The sequence below is a fragment of the Oncorhynchus kisutch genome, linkage group LG15 (assembly GCF_002021735.2).
Source record: "Oncorhynchus kisutch isolate 150728-3 linkage group LG15, Okis_V2, whole genome shotgun sequence".
NCBI lineage: Eukaryota > Metazoa > Chordata > Actinopteri > Salmoniformes > Salmonidae > Oncorhynchus > Oncorhynchus kisutch.
In genome coordinates, this window is record NC_034188.2 from 50972136 (window position 1) to 50997517 (window position 25382).

Here is a 25382-nt window from a genome sequence, read left to right on the forward strand (position 1 = left end):
TGTGGCAAAGAAATTGATTTTATGTCTTGAATATAAAGCGTTATGTTTGGGGCAAATCCAACACAACACATCACTGAGCACCACTCTTCATATTTTCAAGCATGGCAGTGGTTTCATCATGTTATGGGTATACTTGTCATCGGCAAGGACTAGGGACTTTTTTAGGATAGAAACGGAATAGAGCTAAGCACAGGCAAAATCCTAAAGGAAAACCTGGTTCAGTCTGCTTTCCAACAGACACTGGGAGACAAATTCACCTTTCAGTAGGATAATAACCTAAAAACAAGGCCAAATATACTGAACATTGGAGTATCTTACCAAGATGACATTGAATGTTCCTGATTGGCTTAGTTACAGTTTTGACTTAAATCGGCTTGAAAATCTATGGCAAGACTTGAAAATGTCTGTATAGCAATGACAAAAAAATATATAACGTGCAAATATTGTACAATCCAGGTTTGCAAAGCTCACAGCTGTAATCGCTCCGAAAGGTGAATATAACATGTATTGACTCAGGGGGTGTGAATACTTACGTAAATAAGATATTCCTGTATTTCATTTTCAAAACATTTACAAACATTTCTAAAAACATATTTTCACTTCGTCATTATGGGGTATTGTGTGTAATGGGTGAGGAAAACAATATATCTAATCTATTTTGAATTCAGGCTGTAACACAACGAAACGTGGAATAAGTCAAGGGGTGGCAGGTAGCCTAGTGGTTAGAGAGTTGGACTTGTAACCAAAAGATTGCAAGATCGAATCCCCGAGCTGACAAGGTAAAAATCTGTCGTTCTGCCCCTGAACAAGGCAGCTAACCCACTGTTCCTAGGCCATTACTGAAAATAAGAATTTGTTATTAACTGAATTGCTTAAAGGTAAAAAATAAAGTATGAATACTTTCTGAAGGCACTGTATGTCGACAGAGTCCTTTGCCGTTCCAGGGCTGGTTGTCCATAATGAATCCCTTAGTGGTCTCCTGCATACATCCATTTCAGTTGCTTGGAGTTTTTTTTGTTTTCAGTGTGTTTGGAGGCATAATCGCTCACTTTGCAGTCTTTTTATATGGCACTCACATGTATGAAACATGTAGCTCATGCATCGGGTATACTCATGCATCGGGTATACTATATGTATCCTAGTCAACAGTGGATAAGGTACTAATAATCAAAAAAGTTCATTCTCCAAACCCTAAATCCCGAACCCCTTCCCCCAAATGTCTGCTCTCCCACATCCATCCATCCCTAAATCCCATTCTCTTTCCTGCCCCGAGTCCCACCCCCACATAAGAGGCTGGAGTATAGCTTGGGCTGCAAGGAAACAGAGGGCAAGGGTTTGGGAGACTCCCTGTGGTCGTCAGGGGTTAAGGAGAAGGTGCAGTGGGCCGTGTTCTTCACTGCTCCCCCCGTGAAGCGGCAGCGCAGCAGCGAGCGGAGGTGGCGGAACACGGACTTGCGGAAGATGATGAAGACCCAGGGGTCCACAATGGGGTTGAGGGCCTGGAAACGGAATGCCAGCAGGTTCTCCTGGTCGTCACCCACCGGCTCGATGGCATTGGCAAAACCGGCAATCTGAGGAGGAGAGACATAGAGAGAGAGAGTTAGATATTGAGGAGTTTAGTTTATTAGGATCCCAATTAGCTATTGCACATGCAGCAGCTACTCTTACTCGTCAAAATAAAATGTAAAATAAGTTTTATGTGGAGATACACAGCAGAAAAATACAGTGCTGGATACTAAGGGGTGGGGGAAGAGAGTGACAAGGGAGAAAGAGAGGAGTAAGGACAAGATACTTTATAAAATCCCATCACATGCCAGTATACAGGACAGTGCAGAACGAGCCAGGCAGACACAGACAGACAGACATCCTGGCCACAGAGAGCAGCTGGCACCAAAAGCATTTCAGCCACCTCATTCCTTTCCTCCGTCTTCAATCCCCTTATTTCCTGTGATATATTCAATAAACAGCCCCATAATTGATTACGTGGCCTGATTGAGTGGTGTCGTGTCACAGCGTAAATGTTTCCCTGTTGCTAAGGCCTGGGAGTGAAAAGTAATAACCCAAAAGACGGAGTGGGAGCAGCCCAGGGACCATTACAGGTCTGAGCTGTGCCAAATCAGCATGCAGGAGGGAGTAGGAGCAGCACCGCGCTCTCTCATCTCCACCATAGGCTAACTAGCCAAAACAGACAATGTCCTGTAACGCACTGACGGACATTATAAAAAGGCGGAGAACATTGTGCAGACACTGTGTCTGTGTTGGCCAATTGCCACAACCACAGTGAACTAATGTCTCTGTAGAAATTTAGCAATGCCTTTAATGGAAGTGAATCCCCACATTGCACAACTGATGTCAAAATAGTCACACACACACACACATTATTTTATATCGCCGTGGGGACCTAAAATTAATTTCCACCCAAAATCCTATTTTCCCTAACCCTTAACCTAACACTTAACCCTAACCTTAACCCGCAACCCTAACCACTAACCCTTTACCCTAATCCTAATTGTAACCATAACCCTAAACTTAACCCCAAAGCATCCTAATCAAGAGGACTAATGATGGATGTAGGGGACCACAGATATTGTAATTCATTCCATTCATAGGAGTGGAGGATTAATTATAAACACAGCATGTTTTCCCTGATTCAGCTGTTCCCTGATTCAGCCGTTCCCCGATTCAGCCGTTCCCCGATTCAGCTGTTCCCTGATTCAGCCGTTCCCCCGATTCAGCTGTTCCCTGATTCAGCCGTTCCCTGATTCAGCCGTTCCCCGATTCAGCTGTTCCCTGATTCAGCCGTTCCCCGATTCAGCTGTTCCCTGATTCAGCCGTTCCCCCGATTCAGCTGTTCCCTGATTCAGCCGTTCCCTGATTCAGCTTTTCCCTGATTCAGCCGTTCCCTGATTCAGCCGTTCCCCGATTCAGCTGTTCCCCAATTCAGCGGTTCCCTGATTCAGCTGCTGGTCCCAGCTTTTGGCTCACTTATTCATTCACAGTGAAAGGATGGCCTAGGGGTGAAATACGTGTCATCCAGTGTGGCGCCCTGAGGGATAGTGAAATAAATCTACCATTGCTGCCATTACTGTAGCCCCAGGCTGAGTTAGAGGACGTATATGTTATATGGGCTCCTCTCGGAGTCTGAACTGCGGCAGTAAGGGTCAGACACAGTTCATAAGACAGTTGAGAGGCCCTATACTGTACAGGCTGACCATTGTGGTCCTCTGTAGCTCATTTGCTTCAGCATGGTACTTTGCTATGCCAGGATAGTGGGCTTGATTACCGGGACCACCCATATGTAAAATATGTATGCACGCATGACTAAGTCAGTACATCAGTAAGTGTCTGCTGAATGGCATATATTACTAACCTGGCTGACGCGCGACCCACGTGACCACACAGCGAGATGTGACTTCGAGAGCTGGTGAAAGCCAGGCTAATATATTACAAGGCCTCTAAGAATTATGGTTACAAACTAGGAACCTGTTGAACAGTGATAGATGAATACATAATATGGTTTCATGGTGACGGTGTCCAGGTGGGATGTCACACATTTGTAACCTTTATTTAGGTAGGGGAGTCCCATTGAGAACAAGGTCTCTTTTTTTGAGAGAGCCCTGCATTATAAGACCAAGCAATTATACATTCAAGGCAGGAGCCTAGGAAACATACATAGAAGAATGTGTATATATTTTTAAACACAATCATAGAAAATAAAATAAAATACAGGAAATGTGATTTGGATGTGTACTGTGAAAAAAGCCTAAGATGGTGTTTGTTGTTACGTGTTGCCAAAACATCTCACAAAAACACTGCTACTGTTGCCACCTTCTCCTTGCCACCCTGCCACATATGGTCCTGGTATCCTTTAAGAGGGACACAAATCACGGGCACTGTCACTGAGTGTTGGTTTGGAACACAGGATAGATGAGAGGCATCAACCGCTCGTTAAACATGCTCCATACTGATGAATGTGTGTGGTTTATAAGGCTCTGTGACAGGCTGCAGTGGCAGGGGGGGGGAAAGGCATATACAAGAATCATAAAACACATGCACCCACACCTAAGGGTGCATCTACCTGGGTACAGTCTGTGTGGGGCCAGAGCAGGACAACATGGACCCATTATAGGCCATTTGGTGCTGTTGATGGCCTTTGCTATCAGGAAACAGGCCCCATAATGGAAGTCCATAGTGGCCTATTAGTCTCCATTTGGCTCCTGGAGGACTGTTGCGCCCCTTCTCCTTCAGATCCTGTTTCAACGGGATGATAAAGTTATGTTTCTGCTCATCTCAGAGACAGCAAGGCAGTGGATCCCAGAGAGAGAGAGAAAGAACCATTTCCTGTTTTCATGTATCTTTGTGACCAAAGTCTTGATGATACTGTGTTAATTTGCCGTCTAATGCTGACTACAGGTGTTCCTGGGAGTGATAAGACAGTGTTGAGTGACTTTCAAGTGTTTCAAAAATCAAATCAAATTTAAATTTGTTACATACACATATTTAACTAAATGTTATTGCGGGTATAGCAGGGTCTTCACCACACTGTCTGTGTGGGTAGGCCATTTCAGATCGTCAGTGATGTATACACTGTGGAACTTGAAGCTTTCCACCTTCTCCATTGCGTTCCCGTCTAAGTGGATAGGGCCGTGCTCCCTCTGCTGTTTTCTGAAGTTCACGATCAGCTCCTTTGTTTTGTTGACGTTGAGTGAGAGGTTATTTTCCTGGCACCACTCTCTCATGGCCCTCACCTCCTCCCTGTGGATGGTCTCATCATCGTTGTTAATCAGGCCTACTACTGTTGTGTTGTCTGCAAACTTGATGATTGAGTTGGAGGCGTGTGTGGCCACGCAGTCATGGGTGAATGGAGTGCAGGAGGGGGCTGAGCACACATCCTTGTGGGGCCCCTGTGTTGAGGATCAGCAAAGTGTAGGTGTTTCCTACCTTCACCACCTGGGGTGCGGCCCATCAGAAAGTCCAGGACCCAATTGCACAGGGCGGGGTTCAGACCCAGGGCCCCAAGCTTAATGATGAGCTTGGAGGGTACTATGGTGTTGAATGCTGAGCTAAAGTCAATTAACAGCATTCTTACACATGTATTCCTCTTGTCCAGATGGAATAGGGCAGTGTGCAGTGCGATGGCATCGTTTGCGGATATATTGGGGGCGTAAAGCTAATTGAAGTGGGTCTAGGGTGTCAGGTAAGGTAAAGGTTATATGATCCTTAACTAGCCTCTTAAAGCACTTCATGATGACAGAAGTGAGTGCTATTTAGCGATAGTCATTTAGTTCAGTTACCTTTGCTTTCTTGGGTACAGGAACAATGGTGGACATCTTGAAGCAAGTGGGGACAGCAGACTGGAATAGAGAGAGATTGAATATGTCCGTAAACACTCCAGCCAGCTGGTCTGCGCATGCTCTGTGGATGTGGCTACAGATATTATCTAGGCCGGCAGCCTTGCGAGGGTTAACATGCTTAAATGTCTTACTCACATCGGCCATGGAGAAGGAGCGCCCACAGTGCTTGGTAGCGAGCCACGTCGGGGGCACTGTGTTATCCTCAAAGCAGGCAAAGAAGGTGTTTAGCTTGTCCGGAAGCAAGACCTAAGTGTCCACGACCTGGCTGGTTTTCCCTTTGTAGTCCGTGATCGTCTGTAGACCCTGACACATACGTCTCAAGTCTGAGCCGTTGAATTGCGACTCCACTTTGTCTCTGTACTGGCGTTTTGCCTGTTTGATTGCCTTAAGTGGGGAATAACTACACTCTTTGTATTCAGCCATATTCCCAGTCAATTTGCCATGGTTAAATACGGTGGTTCACGCTTTCTGCCTATATGAAGGGAGGAGCTAAATGGAGTCATGATCAGATTGGCCAATTCCTTGTAGGAATTTCAAAAATGTAAGTAGACAGTGGTCCAATATTTTACCAGCGCGAGTACTGCAGTCAATGTGTTGGTAGAACCTTGGTAGCGTTTTCTTCATATTTGCTTTGTTAAAATCCCCAGCTACAATAAATGCAGTAGATTTCCAGTTTGTATAAAGTCCAGTGTAGTTCTTTGAGGGCCGTCGTGGTATCGGCTTGAGGGGGAATATACATGGCTGTGACAATAACCAAAGATAATTCTCTTGGGAGGTAATACGGTCGGCATTTGATTGTGAGGTATTCTAGGTCAGGTGAACAAAAGGACTTGATTTTCTGTATGTTATCACAATCACACCATGAGTGGTTAATCATGAAACATACACCCCCGCCTTTCTTCTTCCCAGAGACTTCTATATTTCTGTTTGTGCGATGTACTGAGAATCCAGATGGCTTAATGGACGGGGACAGTATATCCTGAGAGAGCCATGTTTACGTGAAACAGAGAATGTTACCATCCCTGGTCTCTCTCTGGAAGGAGATTGTGGCCCGGAGCTAGTCTACTTTTTGTTATCCAGAGACAATATTAGCGAGTAATATACTCGGAAGCGATGGATGGTGTGCACGCCTCCTGAGTCAGACTAGAAGTCCACTCCAAATACCGCTTCTCCACCGGCTGTGTTTTGGAGCAGCCTTTGGAATAAGTAAAATCGTCCTTGGGGGGGAACGATCAACGATCCAATTTGGGAAAGTCGTATTCCTGGTTGTAATGCTGGTGAGTTAACGCCGCTCTGATATCCAAAAGATATTTCCGCCTGTATGTAATAACCCCCTAAAGATTCTGGCCTAATAATGTAAGAAATAACTAAAATATATACAAAAAATAAATACTGCAAAGTTGCTTAGGAGCTAGAAGCAGAGCTGCCATATCTGTCTGTGCCATGAACAGGAGAGGTTATAAACCAAGGTATAGTGCATTCAGAAAGTATTCAGACCCCTAGACTTTTTCAAATGTTTTACGTGACAGCTTCATTCTAAAATTGATTTTTTTAAATGTTCTCAATCTACACACAATACCCAATAATTATGAAGCAAAAACAGGTCTTTAGAAATGTTTGCAACTTTATAAAAAATGTCAAACTGAAATATCACGTTTAAATAAGTATTCAGACCCTTTACTCAGTCTTCTTTGGTATGACGCTACAAGCTTGGCACAACTGTATTTGGGAAGTTTCTCCCATTCTACTCTAAAGATCCTCTCAAGCTCTGTCAAGTTGGATGGGGAGCATCGCGTGTTCGATTGGTTTCAAGTCCGGGCTCTGACTGGGCCACTCAACGACATTCAGAGACCACGAAGTCACTCCTGCATTTTCTTGGTTGTGCTCTTAGGGTCGTTGTCCTGTTGGATGGTGAACCTTCACCCCAGTATGAGGTCCTGAGTGCTCTGCAGGAGGTTTTCATCAAGGATGTCTGTACTTTGCTCCGTTCATCTTTTCCTCGATCCCAGTCCCTTGCCGCTGAAAAACATCCCCACAGCATGATGCTGCCACCACCATGCTTCACCGTAGGGAATATGGTTTCATCAGACCAGAGAATCTAGTTTCTGATGGTCTGAGAGTCCTTTAAGTGCCTTTTGGTAAACTCCAAGCGGGCTGTCATGTACCTTTTACTGAGGAGTGGCTTCTGTCTGGCCACTCTAGCATAAAGGCCTGATTGGTGGAGTGCTGCAAAGATGGTTGTCCTTCTGGAAGGTTCTCCCAACTCCACAGAGGACCTCTGGAGCTCTGTCAGAGTGACCATTGGGGTTTTTGGTCACCTCCCTGACCAAGGCCCTTCTCCTCCGATTGCTCAGTTTGGCTGGGCGGCTAGCTGTAGGAAGAGTCTTCTTCAATTTAAGAATGACGGAGACCACTTGTTCTTGAGGACCTTCAATGCTGCAGACATGTTTTGGTACTCTTCCCCAGATCTGTGCCTCCACACAATCCTGTCTTGGAGCTCTACGAACAATTCTTTCGACCTCATGGCTTGGCTTTTGCTCTGCCATGCACTGTTAACTGTGGGACCTTATATAGACAGGTGTGTGCCTTTCCAAATCATGTCCAATCAATTTAATTTACCACAGGTGGACTCCAAGTTGTAGAAACATCCAAGGATGATCAATGGAAACAGGATGCACCGGAGCTCAATTTTGAGTCTCATAACAAAGGGTCTGAATAGTTATGTAAATAAAGTATCTGTTTTTATTTGTAATAAATGTGCAAAAATGTCTAAAAACCTGTTTTTCTTTATTATTATGGGGTATTGTGTGTAGATTGATGAAAAAGAGATATATATTTAAATACATTTTAGAATAAAGCTGTAATGTAACAAAATGTGGAAAAGGTCAAGGTTTTTGAATACTTTTCAAATGCACTGTATGTCACCACGGTGTCACTGTCAGCAGTCTCCAGATCTTTGGCTTTAACTCAGTGGGCAAATGCAGCAGACAACCAGAAAACCAGGTTTGATACCCAGTTAGTCTCATCTCTGTCTCCATCTTTCCTTACTCGTTAGACTTATCAGTCACCACCAATGTTCCCTCAAAAAAAAAAATGGCACTGAGCTAATTTCAGGTCTTCTGAGCGCAAACTTGAATGTTGTGAAAACTTCCAGCTCATGTTTACTGTGAACACTGAGGCTGTACCCACTTTAAGTTATAGTTTTAACAGTGGCCAAGTAAGCTACTGTGGCTATTTGATCATAATGCAGGCCTACCAGAGTGGCCTACCATCAAAAACTATGGAGAAAATACATCCCATAACATTTTAACATGGACATTTTCACACCTAGTCCCGCTCTGCAGACTGCCCTTCATTACGCACACCTGTCACCATCATTACGCGCAGCAGCGCTCATTGGACTCACTTGAACCCCTTCCCTTTGTTGATTGCCCCGTCTATAACTGTATGCTCCTCCGTTTGTTCCCTGTGTCTGCATTAATGTCATTATGTGTTCTTGTCCAGACGCTGCCCTGTTCCGTTCCATGCTTCTACACCTGCATTGCTTGCTGTTTGGGGTTTTAGGCTGGGTTTCTGTACAGGACTTTGAGATATCAGCTGATGTACGAAGGGCTATATAAATAAATTTGATTTGATTTGATTTGATGTCAGTTGATAATTAAAATGTTCACTCCCTGTACCTGCTTCTCATCTCTACCAGCTGCGATCCTTACCGCTGTTCTATCATTCAGCCAATGTGTGGTGTTCAATATAGGCCTACATTCCATGAGGGGCTTGACATGAACCTGTTTATCCACTTTATCCGACTTAACTTCCACGGGACGAAGTTAAGTTGCGCGGAACTTAGATGCCATATTGGTCGTCACAATGTCTTTGATCTCTATTAGATCTGTGACTCTCCCTTTCCTCAGCCTGTTATTATGGTCCATCCTCTGAATGCAGGCTGAAAGGTTACAAACCTGGGCTAACCTGTGTGTCAGTGCAAGCGTTCCCCCCCAAGCCCCCCAAGACGTTCCTATTCGGTGGACATTAATCTATGGGGGTCCATAGGGGTCTTTCTATACTCTATTCTCGGAAGCCTGATTGATTGAGAGTTTTTAAATCTACTTAGTACTGAGAAACTGGTGTGGGTGGGTGTTGAAGGGAGCTAGACTTCATATGATAAATACCCTTTTTAACCCTACTCCCCATAGCAAAACCATTACGGAGGAAAACGTCTAGATGTCTAGCTCCCAGACAAATGTGCATGTGCATTCTATCAGTAACTGTCAATTAATTAAGTCTGTCCACTAAAATTAGAACCAGTCTACACAATCCTTTTGCTATCTGTCTGGGGAATCTGTCTGTCTGTCTGGGGAATCTATCTGTCTGTCTGTCTGTCTGTCTGTCTGGGGAAACTGTCTGTCTGTCTGGGGAGTCTGTCTGTCTGTCTGGGGAGTCTGTCTGTCTGTCTGGGGAGTCTGTCTGTCTGTCTGTCTGGGGAGTCTGTATGTCTGTCTGGGGAGTCTGTCTGTCTGTCTGGGGAGTCTGTTTGTCTGTCTGGGGAGTCTGTCTGTCTAAATGGGGAAACTGTCTGTCTGTCTGTCTGTCTGTCTGGGGAGTCTGTATGTCTGTCTGGGGAGTCTGTCTATCTAAATGGGGAGTCTGTCTAAATGGGGAATATGTCTGTCTGTGGAATCTATCTGTCTGGGGAATCGGTCTGTCTGGGGAGTCTTTCTGTCTGTCTGGGGAGTCTGTCTGTCTGGGGAGTCTGTCTGTCTGGGGAATCTATCTGTCTGGGGAATCTGTCTGTCTGTCTGGGGAGTCTGTCTGTCTGTCTGTCTGTCTGGGGAATCTATCTGTCTGTCTGGGGAGTCTGTCTGTCTGTCTGTCTGGGGAATCTGTCTGTCTGTATGGGGAGTCTGTCTGTCTGTCTGTCTGGGGAATCTGTCTGTCTGTCTGTCAGTCTGTCTGGGGAATCTATCTGTCTGTCTGGGGAATCTATCTGTCTGTCTTGGGAGTCTGTCTGTCTGTCTGGGGAGTCTGTCTGTCTGTCTGGGGAATCTATCTGTCTGTCTGGGGAATCTATCTGTCTGTCTGGGGAGTCTGTCTATCTGTCTGTCTGGGGAGTCTGTCTGTCTGTCTGGGGAGTCTGTCTGTCTGTCTGTCTGGGGAGTCTGTATGTCTGTCTGGGGAGTCTGTATGTCTGTCTGGGGAGTCTGTCTGTCTGTCTGGGGAGTCTGTTTGTCTGTCTGGGGAGTCTGTCTGTCTAAATGGGGAAACTGTCTGTCTGTCTGTCTGTCTGTCTGGGGAGTCTGTCTGTCTGTCTGGGGAGTCTGTATGTCTGTCTCGGGAGTCTGTCTATCTAAATGGGGAGTCTGTCTAAATGGGGAATATGTCTGTCTGTGGAATCTATCTGTCTGGGGAATCGGTCTGTCTGGGGAGTCTGTCTGTCTGTCTGGGGAGTCTGTCTGTCTGGGGAGTCTGTCTGTCTGGGGAATCTATCTGTCTGTCTGGGGAATCTGTCTGTCTGTCTGGGGAGTCTGTCTGTCTGTCTGTCTGTCTGTCTGTCTGTCTGTCTGTCTGTCTGTCTGTCTGTCTGGGGAATCTATCTGTCTGTCTGGGGAGTCTGTCTGTCTGTCTGTCTGGGGAATCTGTCTGTCTGTATGGGGAGTCTGTCTGTCTGTCTGTCTGGGGAATCTGTCTGTCTGTCTGTCAGTCTGTCTGGGGAATCTATCTGTCTGTCTGGGGAATCTATCTGTCTGTCTTGGGAGTCTGTCTGTCTGTCTGGGGAGTCTGTCTGTCTGTCTGTCTGGGGAATCTATCTGTCTGTCTGGGGAGTCTGTCTATCTGTCTGTCTGGGGAGTCTGTCTGTCTGTCTGTCTGGGGAGTCTGTCTGTCTGTCTGGGGAATCTATCTGTCTGTCTGGGGAGTCTGTCTGTCTATCTGGGGAGTCTGTTTGTCTGTCCGGGGAATCTATTGGTCTGTCTGTCTGTCTGTCTGGGGAATCTATCTGTCTGCCTGTCTGTCTGTCTGGGGAATCTGTCTGTCTGCCTGTCTGTCTGTCTGTTAGAAAGGCCAAAGGCTATAGAGAGAGTTCAATGCATCCATTAAGACTTGTGCTCAGCAGGCTTCTGTTTATTGACTGATAACAATAGGGAGAGTTATTACCCGGAAGGCTTAATACCCAGGTGGGGACTGGATCTGCTGTGTATGCACTAGCAACGAACTAAAGATGTATCTAAGTATCCAACTACAATATACATAGACAACCTGTTGTATACAGCCTCTAATGCACCTTTACTGGAAAGAGTGTTTTGCTCTGAGGGGCACAGTTATAAAGTAAGCACAATATTGATCAGGCAGGCGCCAGTACAAACATCCCATCAGTGCCTGTGGTCTGATCACAACTCTACTTAGCCTGTCAACAATGCAGATACTGGGCATCGCAGACCAGAGCTAATACAAGGTGGTTATCTCCTCTGTCAGAGGACAACTTCAGAAAGAGGGAGAGAGGGAGATTGAGAGTGTTCTCCTTCAGCTCATCACAGATGATTATGACTCACCCACTTAAGAAACAGCAATGAAGCTACATTGTCATCCTGTGCTTTCTTGGCAACTATCTGCATATTGTTGCTAAATATCTGATAATTATCCTTGTATGGTAATCATAGTTAAGCAGTCTTTCTAACAGATGCCTATTGAAGTAACAAAGAACATATGTTTTCCAGTAAATTTGACACTTCTCTGACTTTATAGACCCATGTTTTCTCCCATCACATTGTTTTTGAAAACATCTACTTAAGTTGTTTTTTGAGCCCTGGGAACATGTATGCACACATCTGCACTCACACACACACACGGACACAGATGTGATATAGTGAGTGGTGTGGCAGCTTGGCTTTGACATCTTTCCACCCACTCAGAATAACCCCTTTTAATTGCGTTTCTCTTCGTTCAGTTCCCTCGCTCGTTCTTCTCCCCCTCTCTGTTTCATTCTCCATCGCTCCCCTCCTTACAAGTCTCTCCATCCTCTTATGTTCTCCTGTTTTCCATTGTTGCCATTATGATGATCTCCTCTCACAAGCTCAGCCCTCTTTCTCTTCTCCTCTCCTTCCACTCCCACTTTCTCTCACCTCGGTCGTCTTGTACTCTCCCTTTCAGAAAGCCAGAAAGCTCCTGTTCAGGTTCCAAGTCCTCTTTTGTTACCACTAAGGGCAACTGAGGACAGGGGTTGTAAAACTTTGTTTTTTTTTAAGACTTGACGTGAAGAAGCATGTGGCTCTATATACAGTACATACACTGTCTGACCCATAAACAGATAAACAAATAGATTGAAAAGTGCTGAATCTGCTATGTACCAGCCAGCACATTACCTGCTGATAGAAACCACATTAAAAGAGGAAGTGGAACCACTTTCCGGTTGCCAAAGAGGAAGACTGGGTGTTTTACAATAACAACATATCAGCCATGTTGCAATGTCAGTAGGGATGACATGCCAGCAACAAACGCTGACACTACACATCCAAGTATATCTGACCAAATTATGAAAAGACAATAATTGTACTTTTGAATTACGTAAAGTCAGTGTGGAAAAGGTGAAAGATTGTCTGACAATCTGGATGGAAAATGACTTAGAATAATAGCGGTCGATATTGCCACATCTTCAATTTAAGCCTATTAGAAAGTATATGCCTTCAAGCCTGGAGGGAAGCTAAAGTCATTCCACTACCCAAGACTGGTAAAGCCCCCTATACTGGCTCAAATAGCCAACCAAACAGCCTGTTACCAACCCTTAGTAAACTTCTGAAAAAATTGTGTTTGACCAGATAATGTTATTTCACAGTAAACAAATTGACAACTGACTTTCAGCACACATATAGGGAAGGACACTAAACAAGCACAGCTCTTACACAAATGACTGATGACTGGCTGAGAGAAATGGATTGGCTTTGAGTAATTGATGATACAATTATTGTGGGGACTGTCTTGGACTCCAGTGCAGCTTTTGACATTATCGATCATAGTTGGCTGCTGGAAAAACGTATGTGTTATGGCTTCACACCCTGCTATAATGTGGATAAAGAGTTACTTGTCTAACAGAACACACAGGGTGTTCTTTAATGAAAGCCTATCAAACATAATCCAGGTAGAATCAGGAATTCCCCAGGATAGCTCTTTAGGCCCCTTGCTTTTTTCAATCTTTACTAACAACATGCCACTGGCTTTGAGTAAGGTCAGTGTGTCTGAAATGAAATGATTGCAACACTCAACAATGAGCTGCAGATAGTTTCGGAATGGGTAGCAAGGAATAAGTTAGTCCTAAATATTTCCAAAACTAAAAGCATTGTATTTGTGACAAATCATTCACTAAATCCTACACCTCAACTACGTCTCCTAATGAATAATGTGAGAATTGAGCAAGTTGGAGGTGACTAAACTGCTTGGAGTAACCCTGGATTGTAAACTGTCATAGTCAAAACATATTGATACAACAGTAGCTAAGATGGGGAGAAGTCTGTCCATAATAAAGCGCTGCTCTACCTTCTTAACACTATCAACAAGGCAGGTCCTACAGGCCCTGGTTTTGTCGCACCTGGACTACTGTTCAGTCGTGTGGTCAGGTGCCACAAAGAGGGACTTTGGAAAATTGCAGTTGGCTCAGAACCGGGCAGAACAGCTGGCCCTTAAAAGTACACGGAGAGCTAACATTAAATGACATGCATGTCAATCTCTCATGGCTCGAAGTGGAAGAGAGACTGACTATGGAAGGCGCACAGTACTAAATAGAGCCATGACTACATGGAACTCTATTCCACATCAGGTAACTGATGCAAGCATTAGAATCAGAGATTTAAAAAGCAGGTAAAAATACACCTTATGGAATAACTGTTAAGAGACACACACAAAAGGTGCAGACACACACATACGCGCACATTGTGATATTGTTGTATGGTGGTAATGAACATTTTGTGTTGTGGATATGTGGTGGTGTAGGGATGTTATATGCTATTCCGTTTGATCTTTAGCTCATTCAGTACATACATAGTTCACTGTTTTGTCTATTTCTTTATATGTAATGTGGGTGCTTTGGTGTGTTCGGACCCCAGGAAGAGTAGCTGCTGCCTTGGCACATACAAAAGTAGAAGGTTTCAGCAATAGGCTGGGTAGGTGTTTACCATTGGATCTTCTCAGGGGGTTTTCAGATCTAATGACCAGAGCAACTTTCAACTTTCATAAATGACTCATTCCTAATTCTATGACGGCCATGGTATAGTGGACAAATATTAATAATGATGAATATTTTACAAAACCACAAGCATTGGGACGAGGAGATGGTCATCGCCGACTTCAATATCATAAGGTCATAATTTAAAATACAACATTCATGAGTGAAGAACTAAGCGATCATATTTAATCATCGTCATCAAAATGCATGGTAATAATTATACTGCTATTATTCACTTAGCATTAATGTGAAAAATTATGGATGATTTCACAGTAATTTTATGGTTTTAATTCCCCATTGAGCTCTGACCACACATACGGGATTGGTTTGGATACAGAGTGACGGGATAGCCAGTGCCATGTCGGCCAAGACTCTTTTACTCACGGGACGATAATGGGAGAAAGCTGAGGCCCAAATCACATCCAGAAGGAAGGAGGGAAGTGTGGCAAAGAGTCACAAAGGATGTGGGAAATGGGGCAGAGATCATAGCCCATCTTCTCCAGCTATACAGGGTGGGACTGGGACATACAGACACAGACCGGAAGGGACAAGAACAGACCTGGATTGACCAAGACACCCCAACAGAGGAAAAACAGGAGAAAATATTTTAACACAAGGAGGAGGCTTTCCCAATAAAAACACTCATGTTTGTTTTGTGATTGAAAATTCTTTCTCCAGTTTTGTGCCCAAATTAGACCAGAAGAAACCTGGTAGGAAATAGCAGAAAGGGGAGAATATTTGAGGGGTCACAGAGGAACACCAGACCTCCTCCAGAGTGACTTCCTCTGTAGCCTAGAATCTATAGATAGAAATCAGAACCACAGGGTTTGTTGACTGTCACTCTGATGTACAACTGTGATTACCTAGCTGGTAAACTGGAAACGTCTTTACATGTGCTCAGCAGGCTTCTGTTGTTGGTGAGGACCTGCCTTACAACAGGCCTAGAAGCCCTCAGTCCAGCCTCTGTCTTTCAAAGATAATTTGCCAGCAGCATACCACCCTGCATACCACTGCTGACTTGCTTCTGAAGCTAAGGCAGGTCCTCACCAGGCATCACCAGCAACAACGTTGCCTATTGGCACAAACTGACCGTCGCTGGAACAGACAGGACTGGCAAAAAGTGCTCTTCACTGACGAGTCACGGTTTTGTCTCACCATTGGTGATGGTCGGATTCGCATTTAATCATTGAAGGAATGAGCGTTACACGAGGCCTGTACTCTGGAGCAGAATCAATTTGGAGGTGGAGGGTCCGTCATGGTCTGTGGCAGTGTGTCACAGCATCGGACTGAGCTTGTTGTCATTGCAGGCAATCTCAACGCTGTGCATTACAGAAGACATCCTCCTCCCTCATGTGGTACCCATTCTGTAGGCTCATCCTGACATGACCCTCCAGCATGACAATGGCACCAGCCATACTGCTCGTTCTGTGCATGATTTCCTGCAAGACAGGAAGGTCAGTGTTCTGCAATGGCCGGCAAAGAGCCCGGATCTAAATCCCATTGAGCACATCTGGGACCTGTTGGGTCGGAGGGTGAGGGCTAGGGCCATTCCCCCCAGAAATGTCTGGGAACTTGCAGGTGCATTGGTGGAAGAGTGGGGTAACATTTCACAGCAAGAACTGGCAAATCTGGTGCAGTCCATGAGGAGGAGATGCAATGCAGTACTTAATGCAGCTGGTGGCCACACCAGATACTGACTTACTTCCCATTTCTGTGTCTGTGAAACTTGTTCAGTTTATGTCTCAATTGTTGAATCTTATGTTCATACAAATATTTACACATGTTAAGTTTGCTGTAAATAAACAGTTGACAGTGAGAGAACTTTCCTTATTTTGCTGAGTTTACATGTCTTTTACAATTAAAACTGTTGGCAGGTAGTATGTGATGAGTTTGTTACAGCACAGAGACTGCACAATCTGTCACTGTACCCACTTCACAAGCCCTGACATGGAGACTCTCGTTAAGGTTCTCCATGACTAATGGCTTCCAGAACACACCAAACTTCTCCCTGCACATCACCTCAAGACACTACTACAGAGGTAATACAGTGGCGTGTTAAAATAAAATAAAACTTTGTCACATGCGCCGAAAACAAGTGTAGACCTTGAAATGCTTACTTACAAGTCCTTAACCAAGAGTGCAGTTCAAGAAAGAGTTAAGAAAATATATATAAAAAGTAACAAAATAACAATACGAGGCTATATACAGGGGGTACCGGTACTGACTCCATCGAAGGGTACAGGTTAGTTACAGGGTTACAGGTTAGTTGTAAATAGTCCGGTGGCCATTTGATTAATTGTTCTGCAGTCTTATGGCTTGGGCGTAGAAGCTGTTAAGGAGCCTTTCGGTCCTAGACTTGGCGCTCCGGTATCGCTTGCCGTGGGGTGGCAGAGAAAACAGTCTATGACTCAGGTGACTGGAGTCTGACATTTTTGGGGGGCTTTCCTCTGACACCGCCTAGTATATAGGTCCTGGATGGCAGGAAGCCTTGCCAAAGTGAAGTACTGGTGTGTACGCACTACCCAGATGCCGAGCAGTTGCCATACCAGGCAGTTATGCAAGCAGTCAGGATGCTCGATGGTGTAGCTGTATACGTTTGAGGATCTAGGGACACAAGCCTTTTCAGTTTCCTGAGGGTGGATATATGTTGTCGTCCCCTCTTAACGAATGGCTTGGTGTGTTTGGACCATGATAGTTCGTTGGTGATGTGGACACCAAGGAACTTGAAACTCTCAACCCGCTCCACGACAGACCCGTCGATGTGAATGGGGACCTGTTCGGCCTGCCTTTTCCTATAGTCCACGATCAGCTCCTTTATCTTGCTCACATTGAGGGAGAGGCTGTTGTCCTGGCACCACACTGCCAGGTCTCTGACCTCCTCCCTATAGGCGGTCTCATCATTGTCGGTGATCAGGCCTACCACTGTTGTGTCGTCAGGAAACTTAATGATGGTGTTGGTGTCGTGTTTGACCACGCTGTCATAGGTGAACAGGGAGTACAGGAGGGAACTAAGTACACACCCGAGGGCCCCCAGTGTTGAGGATCAGCGTGGCAGACGTGTTGTTGCATACCCTTACCACCTGGGGGTGGCATGTCAGGAAGTCCAGGATCAAGTTGCAGAGGGAGGTGTTTAGTCCCAGGGTTCTTAGCTCAGTGATGAGCTTCATGGGCACTATGGTGTTGAACACTGAGCTGTAGTCAGTGAATGTCATTCAAAGTAGATTTGTTTAAGACTATCAAGAAACACTCTGTAAGACCCTGATTTAGCCCATTGCAGTGAAAGGTTAATAATGACCATTTTATAGAACGTTTTTTACTTATATTGTAAGTAATTATAGATCATATTTAATAGATATCTGGAAACACTGCAGTTACTTTAAGGAGATATATTGGGGGTAAGGCCCTGTGATAGACTAGCGTCCAGTCCAGGGGGGTGTACTTGTACAGTCGTGGACAAAAGTTGAGAATGACACAAATATTAATTTCAACAAAGTCTGCTGCCTCAGTTTGTATGGTGGCAATTTGCATATACTCTAGAATGTTATGAAGAGTGAGATGAATTGAAATTAATTGCAAAGTCCCTCTTTACCATGCAAATGAACTGAATCCCCCCAAAAACATTTCCACTGCATTTCAGCCCTGCCACAAAAGGACCAGCTGACATCATGTCAGAGATTCTCTCTTTAATAATAACACAGGTGTGAGTGTTGACGAGGACAAGGCTGGAGATAACTCTGGCATGCTGATTGAGTTCGAATAACTCAATCCCAGCGTGGCAGATGTGTTGTTGCCTACCCTTACCACATGGGGAGGCCCGTCAGGAAGTCCAGGATCCAGTTGCAGAGGGAAGTGTTTAGTCCCAGGGTCCATAGCTTAATGATGAGCTTTGAGGGCACTCAACAGACACCTGAGGTGATTGATCAGGGACATAAAGTATGATCCAAACACACAATTCCTGATTAACATACATCTGTGACGTAGATGACATCCCACTTGGCACAGACGTCAGTTCAACGTCTGTTCCACATTGGTTCAATGTACATTTAATTGAAATGACATGGAAACAACATTGATTCAACCGGTGTATGCACAGTGTAATGGATATGAAAATAATTGTTGAGAACTCTCAATGCCCACTTCAGGGAAATGTCCTGTGCAATGTCCACCCATTACCCTCTCGACCTCTTTATTACTGATTTTTTCACTAAACCTAATGGTTTCACTAAACCTCCCCTTTAAATACAATACAGCGGCAGCTACACACATCCCTGAAGGGATGTAGTTAAAAGCCAACAGTCCGATGTTAGAGCAACTATGCTTGGTTGTTTATTGTTATGTATTTAGCAATGTTAAATTGAGTATGTAATAATTCAGCTGAATTTCAGGGGAACATAATGGTGCTCCCTTGGCTCTTTTTAGGGGCAGGGGGCACATAAGTAGTTTTGGCAAGGCCAGTAATGGGATGTGCAAGGGGGTGAGAGGGCTTTTAGCTGAAGCGTACTAGTAAATACCATCTATGGGTCAGTGGTTCATAAAACCCAAACCAACAAATTCCGCCATGAGTTCCTGGATGCATGGTTCCAATTATTTCCTTAGAATCGTGCAGTCCCCACTGTACGCATTCTCTAGCTCTGAGAGTTCTAGGGGCGGAACATGTATTCTCCACATGAACCGAGACTTCTAGAATGATCAGAGATTTAATAAACAGAGATTTAATAAAAACACTGCCTAAACAGCCATTAAATAAATCTGAAATGTACAATGTAAGAGATGAAAACAAAAAGGGCACCATGTTTTAATGGTATGCTTGTTTAGTAAATGCAGAGAAACTTAAAACCTGATATTGAACTCCAATGACATAGTATTTGTAGCTGGGGAATTTAATTTAAGCCAATTTTCCAATAGGACATGCCATTGTGAATCCTTATGACTTTTTAACTGTTGGAATTCCCATGTCCTTTTACAAAGGGTGTAAGTTTAACTGACATGAGACAGGCTCATATTTCTGTGATGAACTACAGTAATCCTTCTTGCGTCTTCAAAATCTCTGTCACCCTTTGACAATAATGAATTTCCCCATGGTCTAGAGGTCAAAACATCAATGTCTCCTGTGGGAGACCTGGGTTTTAATAAGGAAATCCACAAAACCTCCCACAGTTTTGTCAATGATTTAGGGAAACATTTAAAAGCTGATATGAAACCCAGAAAAGTTTTTTCTATAATCCAATAGGACATGAGTAAAAAAACAACAACAACAAAAAAACACTATATATGCATTTTCTGAAATGTTGGTAAATGTGCTTTTATTCTTTAGAGAAATTATGAAGGAGATCAGTTCATTTTTCCCACTATCAAATCATGGCATGGGGTTGTTCAATGACAGACATGTATTTGTTTAAAATATACAATTTTCAAAAGAGACAAATAATCATCTTTTTTTTTGTTGCAAAATGCTACATATCCACCACACTCTCAAATAAATAAATCCATTCAAATTGTATGTCACATGCTTACTTACAAACCCTTAACCAACAATGCAGTTTTAATAAATAAGTGTTAAGTAAAAAATAGATTCATAAAAAATGTTTTTTTGTTTGTTTTTACTTTAGAGCAACAGTAAAATAACAGTAGCGAGGCTATATACAGGGGGTACCGGTACAGAGTCAATGTGCAGGGGCACAGGTTAGTCAAGGTAATATATACATGTAGGTAGAGTTAAAGTGACTATGCATAGATAATAAACAGAGTAGCAGCAGCGTAAAAGGGGGTGGGGACAATGCAAATAGTCTGGGTAGCCATTTGATTAGCTGTTCAGGAGTCATATGCCTTGGGGGTAGAAGCTGTTAAGAAGCCTTTTGGACCTAGCCTTGGTACTCCAGTACCACTTGCCGTGCGATAACAGAGAGAACAGTCTATGACTAGGGTGGCTGGAGTCTGACAATTTTTAGGGCCTTCCTCTGACACTGCCTGGTATAGAGGTCCTGGACGGCAGGAAGCTTGGCCCCAGTGATGTACTGGGCAGTACGCACTACCCTCTGTAGTGCCTTGCGGTTGGAGGCCGAGCAGTTGCCATACCAGGCAGTGATGCAACCAGTCAGGATGCTCTCAATGGTGCAGCTGTAGAACCTTTTGAGGATCTGAGGACCCATGCCAAATCTTTTCAGTCTTCTGAGGGCGAAGAGGCTTTGTCGTGCCATCTTCAGGAGTGTCTTGATGTGTTTGGACCATGGTAGTTTGTTGGTCATGTGGACACCAAGGAACTTGAAATTCTCAACCTGCTCCACAACAGCCCCGTCGATGAGAATAAGGGGGCGTGCTCAGTCCTCCTTTCCTGTAGTCCACAATCATCTCCTTTGTCTTGTTCACGTTGAGGGAAGAGGTTGTTTCCTGGCACCACACGGTCCTCAAAGAGCATCACTAGGAGCGCAGCCTCTGGATGAGCGTTTTCCTGTTTGCTTATGGCCCTATACAGCTCATTGAGTGTGAACTTAGTGCCAGCATCGGTTTGTGGTGGAAATAGACAACTACAAAGAATATATATAGTAAACTCTTGGTAAATAGTGTGGTCTACAGCTTATCATGAGACACTCTACTTCAGGCGAGCAAAACCTTGATACTTCCTTATTAGATTTCGTGCACCAGCGGTTGTTTACACAGACCGCCACCCCTTGTCTTACCGGAGGCGGATGTTGTATGTTATTCATGTCGTCGTTCAGCCACGACTCGGGGAAACATTAACTGTAATGCCTTATGTCCCGTTGGTAGGATGTTCGTGATCGTAGTTCGCCAATTTTGTTATACAATGATTGTACGTTGGCTAATAGCACTGATGGTAGAGGCAGATTACCAACTCGCAGTCAGATCCTTACAAGGCACCCCGACCTACGTCCCCGATATTTCCATCGCTTTCTCATGCGAATCACGTGGATTTGGGCCTTGTCGGGTGTCTGAAGTAAATCCTTTGTGTCCAACTTTTTAAAGAAACATCTTCCAGTACGAGGTTTGTAATCACTGTTCTGATATCTAGTAGCTCTTCTCGGTCATAAGAGACGGTTGCAGAAACATTATGTACAAAATAAGTTACAAATATTGCAAACAAACACTTCAACAATCAAACACTCCGGTGCTATTATGAGACTAAAGTATTACTGCTCGGTTAAACACAGTCAAATGTAACAAATAACTATATTTTTAATAAAGAAATGTACAAATTATACATTTGCGACATCAATATAAAAATGTTACACTTACATTTGACATTTTAGTCACTTTGCAGATGCTATTATCCAGAGCAACTTACAGTTAGTGTCTTCATCTTAAGATCGCAAGGTGAAACAACCACATATCACAGTGAAATATACAGGATACAAACATTTTATTCCAGGTAAACAATATTGTATATATATATATATTTTTCATACACATCTAAAATATATAAATAAAAACTCTTGAGGACAGTAATTTTTCACACCGTCTCTTATAAGCAATCATTTCTGATGAAAAAACATAAGTGGCAGACTTCATTAGATCATGTCCTGGCATAAGGAGGGTGAACCAGCACCTCATACATGTGGCCTATTGTTCTACACCTACACCTGTAAATCCTGTCGTACAGCTTTTCTTTACTACGGACTACCCCAACACCGTATATGAATGTCAGCAGTATTTACACAACAATGTTGAACAACTGTTCTCCAGCTTCTTAATCAATATTTGCAATAGAAACCAATCGGTTGTAATAAGGGATTGATTCATTGTGATTTGGTTGTTACATACAGTAGTTGCAATTTGAACTCTGCTTTCTTGCAGTTATCACTTTGGCACATTTTTCAAATGTAAGTGGAGTATTTTCAAAACTCCAAGTACTAAACTCTTAAACTGATAACATGTGTAATGCCCCCAGTCTTAGGTTCAGAACCTTTGATTGTGAATTGGGGTTTCACATCTTTCACCTTTGAGTCATTCATGCAAATCAAAGTTTTCCGTGAAATACCATGAGAACATTTTGTTTAGATACCAATACATCAGATATTGATAGGCTCACCATTTAGTCATTTTAACTAGCATTTAATGAAATAGCAAAACATACAAGATAACACTACAAAACTGTTATTTTTCAATTGCTGAATAGAAAGAATAGTGGATGGTAAATATAATTTTCTATACAGTATTTAAATATAACTTGACATGCAATTAAAACAAATATATATACAGTTGAAGTCGGAAGTTTACATACACCTTAGCCAAACACATTTAAACTTTTTTTTACAATTCCTGACATTGAATCTTAGTAAAAAATCCCTGTCTTAGGTCAGTTAGGATCACCACTTTATTTTAAGAATGTGAAATGTCCGAATAATAGTCGAGAGAATGATTAATTTCAGCTTTTATTTCTTTCATCACATTCCCAGTGGATCAGAAGTTTACATACACTCAATTAGTATTTGGTAGCATTGCCTTTAAATTGTCAAACGTTTCAGGTAGCCTTCCACAAGCTTCCCACAATAAGTTGGGTGAATATTTGCCCATTCCTCCTAACAGAGCTGGTGTAACTGAGTCAGGTTTGTAGGCCTCCTTGCTCGCACACGCTTTTTCAGTTCTGCTCACAAATTGTCTATAGGAATGAGGTCAGGGCTTTGTGATGGCCACTCCAATACCTTGACTTTGTGGTCCTTAAGCCATTTTGCGACAACTTTGGAAGTATACTTGGGGTCACTGTCCATTTGGAAGACTCATTTGCGACCAAGCTTCAACTTTCTGACTGATTTTTTGAGATGTTGCTTCAATATATCCACATAATGTTCCTTCCACTTGATGCCATCTATTTTGTGAATTGCACAAGTCCCTCCTGCAGCAAAGCACCCCCACAACATGATGCTGCCAACCCCGTGCTTCACGATTGGGATGGTGTTCTCCGGCTTGCAAGCCTCCCCTTTTTTCCTCCAAACATAACGATGGTCATTATGGCCAAACAGTTCTATTTTTTGTGTCATCAGACCAGAGGACATTTCTCCAAAAAGTACAGTCTTTGTCCCCATGTGCAGTTGCAAACCATAATCTGGCTTTTTTATGGCGGTTTTGGAGCAGTGGCTTCTTCTTTTCTGAGTGGCCTTTCAGGTTATGTCGATATAGGACTCGTTTTACTGTGGATATAGATACTTTTGTACCCATTTCCTCCAGAAACTTCACAAGGTCCTTTGCTGTTGTTCCTGGATTGATTTGCACTTTTCGCACCAAAGTACGTTTATCTCTAGGAGACAGAACGCGTCTCCTTCCTGAGCGGTATGATGGCTGCATGGTCCCATGGTGTTTATACTTGCGTACTATTGTTTGTACAGATGAACGTGGTACCTTCAGGTGTTTGGAAATTGCTCCCAAGGATGAACCAGGTCTACAATTTTTTTTCTCAGGTCTTGGATGATTTTCCCATGATGTCAAGCAAAGAGGCACTGAGTTTGAAGGTAGGCCTTGGAATACATCCATATGTACACCTTCAATTGACTCGTCATTTTCTGGAATTTTCCAAGCTGTTTAAAGGCACAGTCAACTTAGTGTATGTAAACTTCTGACCCACTGGAATTGGGATAAAGTGAATTGTAAGTGTTGTCTGTAAACAATTGCTGGAAAAATTAATGTAATGCACAAAGTAGATGTCCTAACCGACTTGCCAAAATTATAGTTTGTTAACCAGAAATGTGTGAAGTGGTTGAAAAACAAGTTGTAATGACTCCAACCTAAGTGTATGTAAAATTCCGACTTCAACTGTATATCCAATGGCAGGTTGTGGACATGTTGAGAAATATGTCCGTCTCATTTTTATTATCCTTATACAGTACACACATAGGACAAATCAGACATAGGGTATTGTAAAGCAGTTGGCTACTGTAAAAACATTTCTGCCCCATGCCACATAGTACAAGATCACCTTTTCTTATGTGACTTGTCAACTGATACAGTATCGCCGGCCCCTCTGCTTGAAATGCATCAGCTTAAAATGTATCTATGAAATTCAGATAATGAGTGGAATATATTTTATAAACTGCGGGGTTCGAGCTCTGAATGCTGATTGGCTGACAGCTGTGGTATATCAGACCATATGCCATGGGTATGACAAAACAGATTTTTACTGCTCTAATTACGTTGGTAACCAGTTTATAATAGCAGTAAGGCACCTCAGGGAACTGTGGTATATGGCCAATATGCTAAGGGCTGAACCAGGTTACTTGTACTCAGTGAAGCATTTATTTGGACTGCAATCTGAGGTCGAGTTAACTCTAAAGAACTTATCCTCTGCAGCAGATGTAACTCTGGGTATTCCTTTCCTGTGGCAGTCCTCATGAGTGCCAGTTTCAATTTTCCATAATGAAAGACCTTCATGTCTTAAAGTAATGATGGACTGTCATTTCTCTTTGCTTATTTGAGCTGTTCTTGCCATAATATGGACTTAGTCTTTTACCAAATAGGACTATCTTCTGTATACCAACCCTACCTTTTCACAACACAACTGATTGGCTGAAATGCATTAAGAAGGAAAGAAATTCCACAAATTAACTGTAAACAACGCACACCTGTTAATTGAAATGCATTCCAGGTGACTACCTCATGAAGCTGGTTGAGATAATGCCAAGAGTGAGCAAAGCTGTCATCAAGGCAAAGGGTTGCTACTTTGAAGAATCTAAAATATATTTTGATTAGTTTAGTAAAAATAAAGAAAAACCCTTGAATGAGTAGGTGTGTTCCAACTTCTGGATTGAAATCATTGCATGTCTGATCCATGGTCAGAAAGATGGTGGTACGCTATTGTATTTTACAGAATATTT

At 43.3% G+C, this 25382-nt stretch overlaps 1 protein-coding gene across 1 annotated transcript in view; it reads right to left on the reverse strand.

The window, feature by feature from the left end:
- Window positions 1-821: 821 nt before the first annotated feature.
- The window catches only part of LOC109905419 (prostacyclin receptor-like), a 59847-nt gene continuing 35286 nt past the window's right edge, over window positions 822-25382 (reverse strand). Inside the window, exon 2 of the mRNA XM_020502776.2 lies at window positions 822-1571. Coding sequence (XP_020358365.1) covers window positions 1245-1571 — 327 coding nt within the window. The 3' untranslated portion in view covers window positions 822-1244. The remainder of the gene's footprint in view (window positions 1572-25382) is intronic.